The sequence below is a fragment of the Pyrgilauda ruficollis genome, unplaced genomic scaffold, assembly GCF_017590135.1.
Source record: "Pyrgilauda ruficollis isolate IOZ18807 unplaced genomic scaffold, ASM1759013v1 scaffold121, whole genome shotgun sequence".
Lineage (NCBI taxonomy): Eukaryota > Metazoa > Chordata > Aves > Passeriformes > Passeridae > Pyrgilauda > Pyrgilauda ruficollis.
This window is the reverse complement of record NW_024510433.1, coordinates 264,118-279,960: the sequence shown is the minus strand read 5'-3', so window position 1 is coordinate 279,960 and position 15,843 is coordinate 264,118. Positions and strand designations below refer to the sequence as shown.

Genomic DNA, 15,843 nt, shown 5'->3' with positions numbered 1-15,843 from the left:
TTAAAAGGCTATAAGGAAAATTTTATTAACAGTAATTAAAAGAAAAAAGTAGTAAGAAAACAAACTCTTTAGAATATTTTTCTTTCTAACTTTTTTTACTGATAATGTAAAGAAATAAAATTCAAAAATTTTAATTAGTTAATTACTTTTTTAAATAGGTTGTTTTTTGGTTTTTTCTCATACAAAACTATGTCAGTCACTAAGCAGCATCAATTTTGACATCATTCTAGCTTCTTTATCCAGGTCATCATCCTGGTGCAGATCCTTGTGGGATTGTGTTATTGTTTTCAAGCCCTTCCCTTCATTTACTGATTGGAAGATCAGGTAGAAGAGTTCCCAAGAGAGCAGGATGAGACCAGTGTTCCTAATGGGTTGATGTGGTGGGTTGAGCTTGGTCTCATTGGAGTCCCTCACCTGGCCAGCGTGGAATGTGGGGAACTGGGATGGCGAACTGGACAGTTATTTGTGTGCAATGCTGAAAGGGCTGATCCCAAGGGGATACATGCTGATTGCAAAAATGGTGGAGTGGTGTCATCTCCCAGAGAAGTTCTGGGTGGTTGCTGATGACTTTTTCTTCCTCCCATGTTAGACAAATGACAGCCAAATCAGGGCCAGGAATCTGTCGCCACCAACCACATTCTTCAACTGCCTAAGGAAAATTTAATTGTTGGACAAGGACAGGGTTTTCCTCTGGACCTTCCCTCTGGGTAATCCAGCAAGAGATGTCGGGTATCTCCAGGCAGCTGTAAGGTGAAGACATAGGGGTAAGGACGCAAAGAGGAGCTGAGAGGTGGTGGCTGGAGAAAAGCTCCAACAGGGTAAAGGACCCAGCAGTAATGCTTTCCCGACAGCCTGGGTGGGTAGAAGGGCTCAGGGTGAGGATGCTTAGGGAAAAGCTGATTCCCTGCGGGTCAGCCCCGTGCTGTAATTGCACGTCCGTGCGTGGACTGGGGAGCTCTGACACGGCTCCAAATCCGTCATTTTTCGCTGGAATGTAACGTTCCCAGGCCTTTTCTGGCAATCACTAACGGGAGTGGGCGCCCCCGGAGCGCTAGGAGCGGAGCCGCCCGCAGGATCGCTCTGCCCTGGATCTTTCCAGCGAGCGGAAGCGGGGTCGGAGGCGGCATAGGACAGAAACCGCCGCCACATGGTCGCGCGCACTTCCCCGATCGTGCCCGTTGGGGGCGGGAGCGGCGGCCGGAACGGCCAATCAGGGGCGGGGGCGGGGACACCGGGTCGGCCGGTAAGAAAAGCTAGCTTGGCAGCCACGGGCGAAGCAACCAATGGGCGCGCGCTTTTGAGGAAAGGCAGGTGTCGCCGCCAATAGGTTTTCGGCGGGGGGTGGTGGTAGGTTGGGGAAAGGCCAATGGGGTCGCTCTCCGTTTAACGGGCGGGCCGGGTGGCGAATTGCGGCGCGTGCGGGCGGGGCGCGCGGGGTGGCTAGCCGGTGCGCGCCGCCATTGTGGCCAGTTCGATCGGTATCGGGAGCGGAGAGCGGAGCTCAGCGAGCCCGGAGCAGGGAGCAGCCCCCCCCCCACGGCCGGCCTCAGTCACCATCACACCGCGGGAGGCGGCGCAAACAGCAGTCACCACCACCGTCCGCACCGAACAGCCGCCGCCATGAGCAGCGAGGCCGAGACCCAGCCGCCCGCCGCCCCCGTCCCCGCGGCGGCCCCCGCCGCCCCCGCCGACTCCAAGCCAAACGGTGGGACCGGGAACGGGGGCAGCGGCCTGGCCTCGGCGGCACCTCCCGCTGGCGGGGACAAGAAGGTCATCGGTGAGGGCAGCCTGGGGTCCCGGAGTGGGGTGGGAAGCCCCGATCCCCTGCCCCTCCCCCTCTGTGGGTGGTGCGCGCTCCCTTCCCCCCCGAGGGGCGGTGCGCGCCCCCTCCCCGCCCCCGGCTCGTGTCCTCGCTCGCTCGCGCGCGCGGCGGCCGTTAGTCGCCCCCCTCTGCCTCGCCTCCCCGCGCGCTGCCGGCCCCGCGTGCCGGGTGGGGGCGGGGCGGCGCAAGATGTCCGCCACGCGGGGCCTTTGTGCGCGCGCCCCGCCACGTGCCCCTGACGCGCCGCTCCCTCCCCTCCTTCCCCTCTTCACTCTGCCCCTTCCCGCAGCAACGAAGGTTTTGGGAACAGTGAAATGGTTCAACGTGAGGAACGGTTACGGCTTCATCAACAGGTGAGCGCCCAGACGCAGCGGGCCTTGTCACGGGGAGCCTCGGGGAGGGGGGCGCGGCGCTTGTGTCGCGTGGGTGACAGGCAGGCGGGGGGCGGCGGTGCCTCTGCCGCCTCTCCCCCTGCTTGGTAGAAGGACCTGGTGACATGCGCGCTTTCTACACCCCGGGGTTTCTGACCCCCTCGGGGATTGCCTGGTTGGCTTTCCAGTCCTTTAACCTAGGCAAGAGCTGCGCTCTCGAAGCGAGTCTGTTTCCACGGCGATATCTTACATTATGGTCCATCCTTTTATGGTGTTTTGGGGTTTGGTTTTTTTCCCTTAAGGAGGTAAAAGTATACTGGCTGTGTCAGCACACACAGTATTTGTTTCAACTGCTGCGTGAAGTTCAGTCAATGCAAGCAAAAACGGCTTTTACCACTTGGTAGTTAAAACACTTTCTAATGAGGACACCCTCGACATGTAGGAAGATGAGCAAAAGGAGCTCAGTTCACACAGTCTGCTGCCACATTCAAGTGTATGGACTGGTTGCATGAAACAAGTGCCTAGAAGATTCTTTTTATGACAGTAGTTGATGTGAAAGACTAATTTGAACGCTTTGGGACTTAAATTAAGTACCTGAAGTAGGCCTGTCAAGGAGAGGAAATGCTCTGCAAACAAGTTTCTTAAAAATTGGCAATTTTTGGCCCCATTGGTTGCGGGTGCCTCCCCGGAGTGTTGCCAGAGCTGTTTCCCTTAATTTGTGGTACTTAAGCTCCCCAGTCTCAGAATGAGGCTGCATACTGGAAAATCACCCTTTAGGTCAGCAAGTATAGTGTTATTATTGGAACTTCTGTTTATGTTTGGTTTAAACATTGCCTTTTTGAACTGCCTGTTACTTTATGAACTAGTGTAAATTGTCTGTCAAGCTCCTGAATTGGTTTTGTGTCTGCAGCTTTACAAACTTGCCTCCCAGTCTGCCCAGTTTGCATTGTTCATCATGCCATGCTTCAGCTCCCGGTGTTGAGGAGTCACCAGTGCTTAGAGCTGTTGTGTCTCTGGCCCTGGAAACGCCTCCCAAGTCCCAGCCACAAACCCCACCTCGAGGGAAGGCTTTTCCTGTTTCCTCAGCATTGAAAATGTTCTGTGATGTCAGTCAAGCAAGGAAGCAGCAGCAGCTAGTTGAGACATCCGAGTAGCTTCCCCAGTCATTACTTTGGCAGCTGTTTAATCCCTGAGGTTGCCATTTGTAATGAGAAACCCAGCATGATCTCGTATTATCAAGAGATTAGAGCCTGGTAACTGAAGGGGAGGACATTTCCTCAGCTCTGGAATCTTTGCCTGGCTGCAGGGAAGCTGTGCAGGAGCTCCTGCCTTTGCATGGCTCTGCTTTAGCCAGGTCTGCTTTCAGATAAAATGAAGCTATAGAACTGAAATGAGGTTTGATGTAGGTGCATGCTCATTTCAGGTATTTTCTGTGTGTTTTTAATGTTAGAGGTGTGATTGTGTTCCAGAATAGGAAGGAGTTTGAATTCTGGGTCTTTGATAGTTGTTTCTTGTGTTTGCCAAAGTAAAGCTGCTGGCTTGCTCTGTGCCATAACTGGAGCTGCACTGTCTGTCTGGCGTGGTATTTGGTGCCCTGCTGGACTTGGCATCTTCTTAGTCTGTCTGCTTGTCTGTTTCCCTTTTTCTAATACATTTTAGTGGATAAAAGACGTAAATAGTGGCATAGTGCAAAGATCAGTTAAATTATTTGTTCGGCCTTCAGAATGGGTGTTTGTCTTGTACCCTTCCAAATTTTCTTTGAAAAAGTGATGGTCCTGCTGTTCCATCATCTGCATGACAGCATGCTTGCTGCTTCTAGATGTGCTTGCTGGAAAACTGCATTGAGAGTGATGTGGCCAGTGGCACGAGGCTGTAAAATGGCCTGGCGTGTTTTTCACTTGATTCAGTGAGCTCTGTGTGACCTCGTTAGTTATCGAGCCAAAACTCCGATGTCCTCTTGAATGGAAACTGCTTTGCAAATGGATTTTAAAAACAAGTGTCTGATCTGGTTGTCCAAAATTCAACCTGGACAAAAGTACAAGGTGTCCATGTTTGTGGATGAGCATTTCCTACCACTGTTTTTCAGCTGAGGATGAAAAAAGGTGCTCAGCATTTTTACTAGAAGCATGTTACTGTTCTCTTGTGAAGGTTTTCAGCATTTTGGGCATGGTGTTTTGAAGAAGAGTCTTTCAGCTTTGGCTTTACAAGGGCTTCTGAGTGCTGTGTTCTTGGGGCTTTGGAGATGAGATTGGAATGGCTCTGCTCCACTGCCTTTTGTCTGCCTTTTCCCAGTAATCTTTGAGGTCTGTAGGCATCAATTTCAAGAGGAAACAAGGGAACTTATTTTTACAGGTGATGTCTGATGGAATAGCCTTAGCTTGGATGGCGTTTCTGGAAGAAGTTTAATTGTCAAATCTCACTTTTTAAAGCCAGGGGTAAGGAGCACCTGGCTTTATCTTACTAAAAGCCAGACCAAGTATTCTGTTACCACTAGCCATGAGCACTCCAGTTGAGAGCATGTTTTCACGCAAGCTTACTTATGTCTTTAACTAGGAAGTAAAAGCCACTTTGCTGTTGATTCAGATTGTTCCATGCAGTAATGAAACTTAACACTGCAGTGAGGGTGGGTCGGTGTTGTGGGAGCTGGGATGTCCATGCTTCAGGAGTGGGGGAAATGGCTTGTGCAGCTCTAAGCAGCGCAAGGTTGTCTCTGTTGTACCTCTTCAGAGCAGAATAGAAACTTCTGACTGAAGCTGATACTGAGCTGTGGTTGTTCGGGCTCCTGGCAGTTGCAGAAACTCTGCCAGGGTCATGCTGAAGGATGGATGCTCTTGGGTCCTTATAGATACAGACCTGAGCTCTTTTCTGTTTATTGAGAGGGGAGACCAAGGCTTCACCAACTGTGCTGCCTTCATAGGCAGCTGGTGTTGCTGTTCCTCAGGTAAGTGAAACATTGAGGCTGAGGGGATGTAAGTGAGGCTACAGTGGCAAGGACAGAGCTGCTTCCAAAAGCTGCAGTAGCCAGTCTCCCACAGAGCACTGCTGGAAAGGAGTGAGTGGCCACTGTCAGGTTTTCAGACATCTCTGGTGATGGGATGTGAAGGATAGAGAGGAGTGTGCAGCAGTGAGGAGGAGCGTGCCTTACTGAACATTCAGCATGCGCTTTGCGCTTGGTGTAAGCTGGTCTCTTTCCTACACACAGTAAGCTAATAGGAACTAGCTGAGAGCAGGTTGAGAGTAATGCTCAAAGCCTGTTATGATAGATCAGCATTTTGCCTCTGTATCAAACAACTGAATTTTTAATTTACTGTGCATTTTATTAATGAAGTTCAATTTCCTGTTGTCTTGCAGGAATGACACCAAGGAAGATGTGTTTGTCCATCAGGTAAGATTTCCTTGACACTGAAACATATTCTCTCTCAGAAATTGCCTGTTCCTGACCCATTTAAGTAGGATTGAAGTTATGGAAGAGCCTTGCCTTTTCACTCTTACTTGAACACAAACAACTTACTCTTGGTTGCATTGCAAGAAAAGCCTGCTTGCACTTTGGGGTTTTGCACATCAGCCGAGTGGGCTGATGGTGCAGAGTGATAAGAATTGCACTGGATGCTAGCATGGGCTTGGGGATAACTGCTTGCAGTCCAGTCATCTTGTGGATTCATACAGTGGTTAAGTGAACATCTGGAAATAAAATTAAAAGCTTGCAGCAGGGAGAGAAGTTAATTGAACTTAATAATGAAGTGCCAATGAAACTCATTTTCTTTCCTAGGCAGAATTACAGATTTTATTGCTCTAGGCTTTCAGTGAAAGTCTACCAACGTTTTAGTATGGGCTTTTCAATTTAACTGATATGTATCCTTAGATATAATGTATGGCAAATAGATAAACCTCTGGAAAACAGACAAGACTGCACACCACACCTGTGTCTTACTTTATGGAGCAGGTTTGCCTTGGTTTAGTTCTTTCTCTAATTGAGAGGCTGTGATCAGCAATTTGCTTTTTGCCCTTTCTGGCTCAGGATCTCCTTAGTAAGCAGCCCACAAAGAATTCTTAGTGGAGCTTGCTTTACTCTGGCATTTAGGAGTCCATGGGTCATTCTTTTGTCTCAAGTTAGGGATATGCTGCTGGTGTTAACACAAAGGAGGGGAAAAACAATGCCTGGAAAGTGTTTTGTTTTTATCATCTCTCAGCTTCATGCTTGTTCTTTGTGTGAATTACCAGCTTTTAGAGGCACTGGTTTGTTATACATACCCCAAGGGGAAGCTTTCAGACCCAAATGGGCAAGTAGGGCCACCTGAAAGTGACCTTGACTTATTGGTTGTGTTACAGGACTTGTCATGTAGCTGCTATCTGTGTTTCTGAAATAACAGTTTGGTAATGATTTGGTTTAGTGTAATATTTTTACAATTAAACGGTTATAGGGCTCTAATCGGAAAAAAATCAGGTTGTTTGAGAAGTCTAGCTGCGTGTGCTTTTCTCCATCCCTGTTACGTAGCTTAGGTGTCACAAAAAGCTATTGGACTGGCTGCCTGTTGTAATAAGGCTTTCCTTGAAGTTACAGAGACTTGTGAGCATGTTTTTCCATGTACAATTTAGGCAGAAGAAGTCTAATCAAATTGTGTGGCAGGTATTTATATTAAAGTTGTTGCACTTCTATTGCCCTTCAGTTAAAGTGTTTGATAAGCAGGACATGCCTGAGCGCAGTGTGTATTGAGTATTAACTTGTCTGTTGAAGATGTCCAGTACTGCAGAGCACTGAAAACTGAGTCTGTTCTAGTAATGTTGTTTGACAGGTGGCCACTGATACAGAGGATTGTCTATTGCTGACATCTGGAAAAGACCAATCCTTGTTGTGCAATACACAGCTGGAGTAGATTTAGGATTAATTGGTTAGACCTGTAGTAGAAACTGGTGTTGGAAGCCTTGGAGGAGGAGATCCCTTTATACGTGGCCATTTTTATGTTTACAGAGTATGAGACACAGAAGCTGCTGTGTCCTGTGGTGTGTGGGAAATAATGGAGGGCTGGAAATCCAAGAGTGTGATTGGAAGGGCTGTGATATATTGGTGTATAGGCATCAGAGGAATGTATAACTATCATAGTGATGTTGAATTTTAAACTCTGATTAGGAGTGCTTTAGCCAGTGAGTGGTGTGAGAGTTTGCCTCTTTGTTTTCAAACTGCCTTTTTAGCCAGCAGACAGCATGTTGACAGGTGCTTTCAGTTAATGGTAAAGCTGTTGCACATTTGAGATAGTCCAGAGCATAATATAGGTACATTTTATGACATCCTGAATTTTCCCAATTATTCAGTTGCTTTTTTGGAAGTACAGGTCTTTCTCCTAAGATAAAGAAACTGAGTATTTAGTAATCTTAAAAAAAAAAAAAAAAAGTTTTCCTTTGTATTCTTATGCTGTGCCTGCACTGTTGTGTTGTTAGACTGCCATAAAGAAGAATAACCCCAGGAAGTACCTCCGCAGCGTAGGAGATGGAGAGACCGTGGAGTTTGATGTGGTTGAGGGAGAAAAGGTAAACACATCTCTCGGGTGTCAGAGTGCACATGGAAAACTCAGGTTGCAGGCTTTGGTGTGGTGCCTGTGGTTTGAGTTGATGCCTGATGACATCCAAGGAGGTGAATGGTTTTTCATTTCTTCACAATGTGGTTGTAAATCTTTGCTCAGTACTAGACTGTTATTCTGTAGCTGGTGGGATGGTGACCGTTTCCCTAATGCTATTTCCACTCTTTAGGGTGCGGAGGCAGCCAATGTCACAGGACCTGGTGGAGTTCCAGTGCAGGGCAGTAAATACGCAGCAGATCGTAACCATTACAGACGATATCCACGTCGTAGGGGTCCTCCACGCAACTATCAGCAGAACTACCAGAACAGTGAGAGTGGGGAAAAGAACGAAGGAGCAGAGAACATACCAGAAGGCCAAGCCCAGCAACGCCGTCCCTATCGCAGGCGGCGGTACCCACCTTACTATATGCGTAGGCCCTACGGGCGTCGTCCACAATACACCAACCCTCCTGTACAGGGAGAGATAGTGGAGGTAACATTTGCCTGACATATGATGCTAAATGGGCTTGGTTGCTTTGGAGCAGGGTGAGGGGATGCACCTTTTGACACTTCTTGTAGGTACTCCAGATGATTTAGGTAAGATTCGGCAGTAGTGTGAAATGAAGTAGGTAAAGGTCTTCATGTTACAGCTTCTAAAAACCAAAATGTTTCAATTTGTATGATTAAGTGGAGGATTCTCCATCATGTGTGCACCTGTTCCGTAGAACTGCTGTCCACCTTGACTGAACTGATGACCTTTCCAGCTCCTTTCTCACAGCGTGACAAACTGTGGAGTTAGCACATTTCTGGTTGGGGCTAAGGCGGTCTGTGGCCTGATGTCTTGCAGGGTGCTGACAACCAGGGTGCAGGAGACGGCAGACCAGTCAGGCAAAACATGTACCGGGGTTACAGACCAAGATTTCGCAGGTATGCTGCAGATCAGCTGCTGGTTTTAGCCTTGTTCAGCAACAGAGCCAGGACATGGTGATGCTCAGGTGCTGCATAGTTAAAGCCTAGCTTGACTTTCAGGGGTCCTCCTCGTCAAAGACAGCCTAGAGAGGATGGAAATGAAGAAGACAAAGAGAACCAAGGGGATGAAACCCAAAGTCAGCAGCCACCTCAACGTCGGTACCGCCGTAATTTCAACTACCGACGTAGACGCCCAGAGAACCCTAAACCACAAGATGGCAAAGAGACGAAGACAGCCGAACCACCAGCTGAGAACACGTCCGCTCCCGAGGCTGAGCAGGGCGGGGCTGAGTAAATACCGGCTTAACATCTCTACCATCATCCGGGTGCGTGACCAGGGGCCTGGGGATGCCATTTGCTGACTTTTTCTTTTGTTGCTTTTTATTTGTGCCTTACAGTGTTTGGACTCTTCTTGCTCACGCATGCTGTAACTGATCTGTGAGTGTGTCTGCAGAACTGGACTGCGAGGCTTTGTTGCATCAATGCTGGCTAATTGGGAGGACTTAGTTACAAGCTTTAATTGTCATTGACAAAATACTATTACACTTAAAATCTTGGCTGCGTGCAGTAGTTGAGTTGTACGGCAGTCTCTGCTCACCCAGAAATTTGATTTCAAGTAAAGACTTGAAAGTAGTCAGGAGAAGCACATGCTGGGATTTACCTGACTCCATTAGTGCCTGAGCTGAGCCCCTACAGGGAGGTGAATGGCATTGGGACCTCGGCATCTGTTTCTACAAAGGTGATGCAGAATTAGCAGGAGTGTCTCACGAGCAGCCTTTTATCTAATCAAAGTGCTGGAAAAACTGGTAGAAATGGTGTTTTGTCAGAGCATGTGGGAGCTGTGTTGCAGTGCTGAGATGGGGACTCAGAAGGGTTGTGTGCAGTGCAGGGTCCAGAGGCTGGGTTAGTTGCAAGGGAACCTGTCTGTGATTGGGGCTTGTTTGGTGCTGACTCCTAAGAGACAGTTCTGCTAATTTGGAATATTTTAATTGCCAGGACTCTACTTGTTCTGCATTTCTTGTCACCCATATGTGTATCCCATTCCTTTTGTCCCTTGCTCCTTATTACTTGAAGGGCAGGAAAGTGGAAGAAGCATTTAGACTGTAGTGGGAGCAGTCTGAGTGGTCATATTGATGGGCTGGACAGGGGCTGGAGGAGTTGGGCTGGGAGAAGGCTCAGTGCTGGCAGCAGCTGCAGCCTCTCCCAACTGTGGGGGCTTGGGGACTTGATCTGCATGGGCTCTACTGCTTCATGTTCCACTTGCTGATGGATCATTCACTCACTGTCCAGACTGTGCTGCAGTGATCTCTGTGCACTTTTGGTGAACATTTGTTGTATCCTGGTATTCATTTTTGTGGTCAACACCTTCTGGATGAATTCTTAGAACATGGGCTTCAGAAGAATGTCACAATGTTACCTTGGTTTCTCTTGCTGTCTGGTAGCATTGGAGAATATTTGGTTTAGTTTCTGTGCTTTGAGCAGTGGCTGAACGTTGGCAGAGCCTGGTGGAAGCAGCTCTCCCCATGACGGGAAAGATCCCTTTGGGCTTAAGTTGACTTGACTGCTCTCTTTGGAGTCCTTGGCATTGTTCCTTTGCAAAGGTGGCTGGTGAGGTTGTGGGGGATGGGGCTGACAAGGGGAAGTAGCTGGTGAGGGTTGGGCTGTGAGCTTCTGACAGGCAGCTTAGGGTGAATTTTTGAGTTGCAGGTGAGCCGTGGTACACAAAGCACCCCTGTAACCCTTTGAAAACTGTCTGATCAGCCTTTTTTTTACCTCTTTTTCAGTTTAGTCATCAAAGAAAAGACTTCAAGAAATGAAGAAGAAAATGAAATTCCAGCAATAAGAAATGAACAAAAGAATTGGAACTGAAGACCTTAAGTGCTTGCTTTTTGCTGTTGACCAGATTACTAGAACTATCTGCATTATCTATGCAGCATGGGGTTTTTATTATTTTTACCTAAAGAATTCTCTTTTTGGAAATGATAAACGCGTTTTTTAAAAGCCTGGTTTTTCTCAATATACCTTTAAAAGTTTGTAAATTGTTTCATATCTGGTCACGTTGAGATTTTTAAGAACCTCATTTTTAATTTGTATGAAATATACGCCTGATTTTTTCAAGTCAAACTGCAAGCATCTGTTAATAAAGGTCTTAAAGAGTTACCATGTGTGCTTAGGTGCTTTAAAGGTTTTAAGTATTCATAGAAGGTTTGGGAAAAAAATGACTGATTTACTCTTTGGGCATACAGGCTGGTGGGGTAAATCACAAAAGCTGAAGTAAAAAAACCAATGAAGGTGCAGTTGAGTCACATTGGAGAATGATGGGCAGGCACAGAGGGGTGGGAGTTTCTAGTGCTAGCCCAGTGTGTTTCCAGGAGCTGTTTGCTGGTACAGCTTGGCTGTGTCCTTGCTAGAATACAGCACTTGCAGACCTGAGGTGGTGTGAGGGTGCTTAAAAAAAAAAAAAAGAGGGAAACCCTCCCCCAAAAATGGTAACATCACACATTGGTTTGGGTTGGAGGAATGAGGAACCTTAAAGCTCACTTCATCCCATACCCTCTCAGTGGGGCAGGGACACCTTCCACTTGACCAGGTTGCTCCAATCCCTGTCCAGGCTGGCCTTGAACATTTCCAGGGATGGGGCAGCCTGTGCCAGGTTCTAGATACCAAAAATATCCCAAACTTGTCATTGGGGCTGTGCTATAGCACAATTGCTGCATGAGTGCACTGCAGAGCCAGCTGGGTGCAGAAGCATGGAGATGGAGCTGTGCCTTATAACAAAACTGGCTTTGCACACCACTGCCATGGTGAGAACCTGGTACGTGGGGGCTGCTCCCTCAGCCTGGAGCTCACAGCTGTGCCATGGGCTGACAGCACCTGTTAGAACCACTGCAGAGCACCTGCAGCAGAGGGTTGATACCCAATGGCAGCTTTTGGGACCTTTCACATACTAGTGAGTTCTGTGCTCTTAATAATTTTCCTGTGGGCTCCAGTGTCCCAATCACTCCAGGTGTCCCAACAATCCGAGTGCTCCAGGCTTTGCTCTCTCCAAGCACCTGCTAATGCTCCCACCTGCCCATCCCCTGGCTGTGAGCCATCTGTGAGCATTCTGCCCTCCAGACACTGCGGTTTGACAGCACAATCTCATCTCTGCTCCTTCCTGTCACTCAGTCTTTGGATTTTCTGCTTTCCCAGGTCCCTGGGGTCCTGGAAAACGGACAGACTTGCCCCAGTCATTCCATCTTGCAGAAGTGTGAGAAGCTGCAATAAACAACAGCTTCGCTGCCTTTTGGCTTCATGTGAGGGGGCAGATGGCTCAAGAAGACCCTTACAGCTCCCCTAGGTTTTGGATGCAGGTGCTTTGTAGCCTGCCTGGGCTGCAGGAGCGAGACTGCACGTCTTCACACCTATCCGATTTGGGGACTGACTGTACCCCTGCAACACCATCTGCTCAGGCCTGGAGCTTGACCTTCCTCCTCTCAGGGTGACAGTGCTGAGGAGCTTCTGCTTGGTTTCCCTGTGCTGCAGTTGGTGTCTGTGTGCTTAGCTTGGGGTGAGAAGGGAATGAGGCCACAACCAGCATTCAGTAATTGAGGGTGGTGGGGATTGAGTTGGTGGTCTCATGTTCTGGTTTGTTTTCATAATGGTTTACAAATGCTGAAAGATAATAATTCATTTGGAAAAGAGAATTGCCATTTTGTGTGCTTAAAAACCACACTCTGCTGGCAGAACATCTGCATCAGGCTTCAGACTGACTTATCTCCTTGTGTCTGGTGTGTATGGCTTTGGTGTTCATTCATGATCCCCCATGAAAACATGGATAACTAAGTATTCCAGACTCCTGGTTTTACTCAGTTTTTGAGCACAAGCCTTGTGCTGCCCTGAGTCCGAGCCCAGGGAAGGTTTCCAGTGGGGCTGGTGTGGGAGGGCTACCAGCCACATGGAGTCAGTGCTGCTCCGTGTGGAAAAGACTTCCCACTGAATTCCCCCAAAGCATGGGCTGAGCAATGTCAGAGGAGCTACTCTGCCTTCAGTGTCCTGACAGCTTTCCTGGGCAACAAGGGCATCTTTCCTTAAAGCAATACTTTTCTGGGATTTATTTTCATGACACCTGGCTGGAAGTGGAGGAAAAACCCTTCCCTGGCTGACTGCTGCAGTACCTTTGCTTTTAGCAGTCAGCTGGCTGCGTCAGAGCCTGGAAGCAGCTGCAGAAATGTCTCAGTACAGGTGCTAGTGCTTTAATGGGGTCAGACTGACAGGGAGAGTGTCCCATATCGGGGCTGGGTGCAGGAGGTGCTGCTGGCCATCACACACGAGAATCCATGGCATACATCTTGCTGGTGACTGTCTGGGTGCCCTGGGGCTGGGGATGCCTCTGGACTTGACAGCGGCTGCTGGGAGCTACTGCTGGAAAGAGTTGGGGTTGTGTCATGGCCGGCAGTTGCTGGGTGACTTGGGACTGCCACAGCATGGGGACACAGCGGGAGAAATTAACTCAGCCAGCAGGGTTAACTCCCACCCCATGAGACCAGGCATAAGGATTGGAGATGACTTCTGGGAAGGCATCACCTGCCCAATGTCCCTGGTGGGGGGCTGTATTTCAACCAGCACATCCCTGCAGCCACTGTCTCAGGCTTTGGCTGATGACAGGGATTCAACTCCAGCACAGCTGCTGCTTTGAGTAAACATCAGCACACCTTCACCAGGACCTGGAGGCCCACAGATGTGGATGGATCCCTGCACCCTCTTCATGCCCTTATAGGGTTTATGGGGCCTCTCACTCAGCCCTGTTCTGCCTTGTGTATCCTTCCCAGCCAAAGGGCACAGGGCTGAGTACAGAGGAGTCCCCCTTTGTTAGGCTGGACCCTGCAAGAAGCCTCTGTGCCCTCTGAGTTGGTCCTTCACCCTTTATCCCTGCTAGGCAAAAAGCTACTTGACATAGCATGGGGTGGAATGAAACTGACCTGTGCAAGCACAGCGGCAGCAGGTCAGCAGGACAGATGCCACAAAGCAGCCCATGGAGCCAGCCATCCCCAGCCAGCATGACCACCCAAAGTCATAGTAGACTCCGAGGAATATATTGTGTGACACCAGCATGGCCCTCTCCACGTAGACTTCCACTGCATACCACACGGAGCCTATGAGCCCCAGGATGCCTAGGAGGAATGGGGCTTGTTAAAAAGAACCATACAACATCCCATGCTCCCCAAGCCCTGCTGAAGGGGTGCCACTAGCTCCCAGCAAGCTCCCCAGCTCCCTGTGGGACATGAAGTCTGTCTGCTCCAAAGCTCTCCTAGCCACGCACTCCCAGCGCAGAGTATGACTCCAGCTCCATAGCACATCTTCAGTTTGATACAAGGATCTTCCTTGAGGAACGTGATGCAGTCAAGCCCAAGGACCAGTGTAGCCAAAGCCAGGCAAGCCAGGAGATCTGCCGTGATCATCAGGGTCCGTGTCACCACAATCTTCACTGGGCAGGAAAGTTAAAAACAGCCATAAATGGGAATGAGGAATTATCAGAGGAACAGATGTCTCCAGATTTCTGCCCATGTCCTTTTTGAGTCATCCAGCTCACCACTGGTCATCACACTGGAATCCACCAACCCCATCCCTTCCATGGGCCAAGGGAAGGTGCTCAACAAGCTCATCAGAAACTTAATAAGGACTTAAATCCATGATTAGACCAACTCAAGAAACCAAACAACTCAAGGTATACCCATCACCTGGTATAGCACCTGGTATATGGTTGCCTGCTCAAGCCATTCTTGAGCAGAAGACACTGCTGCCCACACTGTTTTTTCCTCCAAGTTGTGTAGCAGGTGTTTTAAACAGCAAATGTCAATATACCAGTGAAAAACTAGAGCTGGCATGGATCATATCACCAGCTGTGATGGGACTGTGCCCTGCAAAGCTCCCTTCTCCACAGAGCAATGTGGCAGTCCCGCTTAGTCCATACCAACTACTCTCCTTCTCCACTCCCTGAATCTGTGTTGTTCCATGTCATGACCCAACACAAAGGTTCTCTCTGCAGGGCTTGGTGTGCCCTGTACAGGCCAGAAGAAATGTCCTTATCCTGATGTGACTGTCCCTGAACTGTGGGCATGAGTCCTTGGCCAGTGGGAATGGTACTTGCTCTGCCTGCAGCATAGTGGGTTGCAAATCCTAGGCTCTGCATGCTGGAGCATGTTTGTTGTGAGGTGGCACAGCTTCACAGCATCCTTCCTGCCTGATGACCCCAGGCAGGTCTAACTGCCAAGTTTCTGCCAAGACCAGGCTATTGGGGCAGGAGACCAAGAGCAGCCCTAAGCTGGTGTGGCTGACTGACAAAGGGCAGCTTGGCACAATGAAAACCACTTTCCCTCTTCCCTTTCAAGAAGACTCTGAGTTGTGAACTTAATAAATACCTCCAGACCAGGTCAGCTCACCTGGGTGGTCAGCCAGAATTGAGTCATATTGGTCGCAGGTCCTGACCCCGTCCTGCATGTTAGTGACACACTCCCTCCAAAGGCCCCGGCATTTGTGACTTACCTGGAAGCAGGAGAAAGGCACTCATGAAAAAAGCATCAGGGTCTCCCCAGCTTCCCATGGATCTCCCAGCCCAGCAGGGCAGATTTCAGGCTCCCACCACTACACCTGGACAGGTCCTGGTGACTCCTTGCCCATACCTGCTGTCTGTTTTCTCCTGCTCCATCCCTCTATCTCTATGATAGTCTAATCCTTCAACTCAAAAAGCAGTGGGTTTGTCCCACCATGTCCCTTTTCCAAGCCTGTGGAGACATTGTGCAACCTCATAGATGGCAAAGCACCCACCTTGCTCTCAGCTGCTCACCTTGAGGATGATGGTTGCTCTGCTCACCTTAAAGGTGGCTACTCTGCTCACCTTCCAGGTGATTTCTCTGCTCACCTCCAAGCTGTCATCAGCATTGACCATCCAGCAGTCCGTGCACGTGGCCAGGAGTAGGAAGAGCGTTGAGAGAAGAGCGAGCCCAAATGCTGTCACCTGCAGGGCTGCACTCATGGGGAGACCTGAAAAGGCACAGAGATGTTCACCAACTCTGCTTGCTCTGGCTACTTCCAGACACCCGATCTTGCTTACAAGACAAAGTGCCACCGAGGCCAGGCATCCTCT

General features: G+C 49.1%; 2 protein-coding genes across 3 annotated transcripts; one reads left to right on the top strand and one right to left on the bottom strand.

Moving 5' to 3' along the window:
• Nucleotides 1-1,442: 1,442 nt before the first annotated feature.
• Nucleotides 1,443-10,877, top strand: YBX1 (Y-box binding protein 1). 2 transcript variants are annotated; one of them, XM_041490259.1, is made up of 8 exons: nucleotides 1,443-1,777; nucleotides 2,112-2,175; nucleotides 5,545-5,578; nucleotides 7,630-7,719; nucleotides 7,939-8,241; nucleotides 8,596-8,675; nucleotides 8,778-9,043; nucleotides 10,502-10,877. In XM_041490259.1, exons 1-7 carry the CDS (start codon nucleotides 1,621-1,623, stop codon nucleotides 9,010-9,012), a joined length of 963 nt encoding a protein of 320 aa, XP_041346193.1. In that variant the 5' UTR covers nucleotides 1,443-1,620; the 3' UTR covers nucleotides 9,013-9,043; nucleotides 10,502-10,877. The 2 variants fall into 2 exon arrangements, with proteins under 2 accessions (XP_041346193.1, XP_041346192.1); XM_041490258.1 differs by having other exon boundaries at nucleotides 8,766-9,043.
• Nucleotides 10,878-13,020: 2,143 nt separating this feature from the next.
• Nucleotides 13,021-15,732, bottom strand: LOC121365794 (claudin-16-like). Its single transcript, XM_041490250.1, has 5 exons — nucleotides 15,544-15,732; nucleotides 15,140-15,242; nucleotides 14,020-14,184; nucleotides 13,679-13,870; nucleotides 13,021-13,121 (listed from the first exon to the last, which is right to left on the bottom strand). Exons 1-5 carry the CDS (start codon nucleotides 15,730-15,732, stop codon nucleotides 13,021-13,023), a joined length of 750 nt encoding a protein of 249 aa, XP_041346184.1.
• Nucleotides 15,733-15,843: the final 111 nt, after the last annotated feature.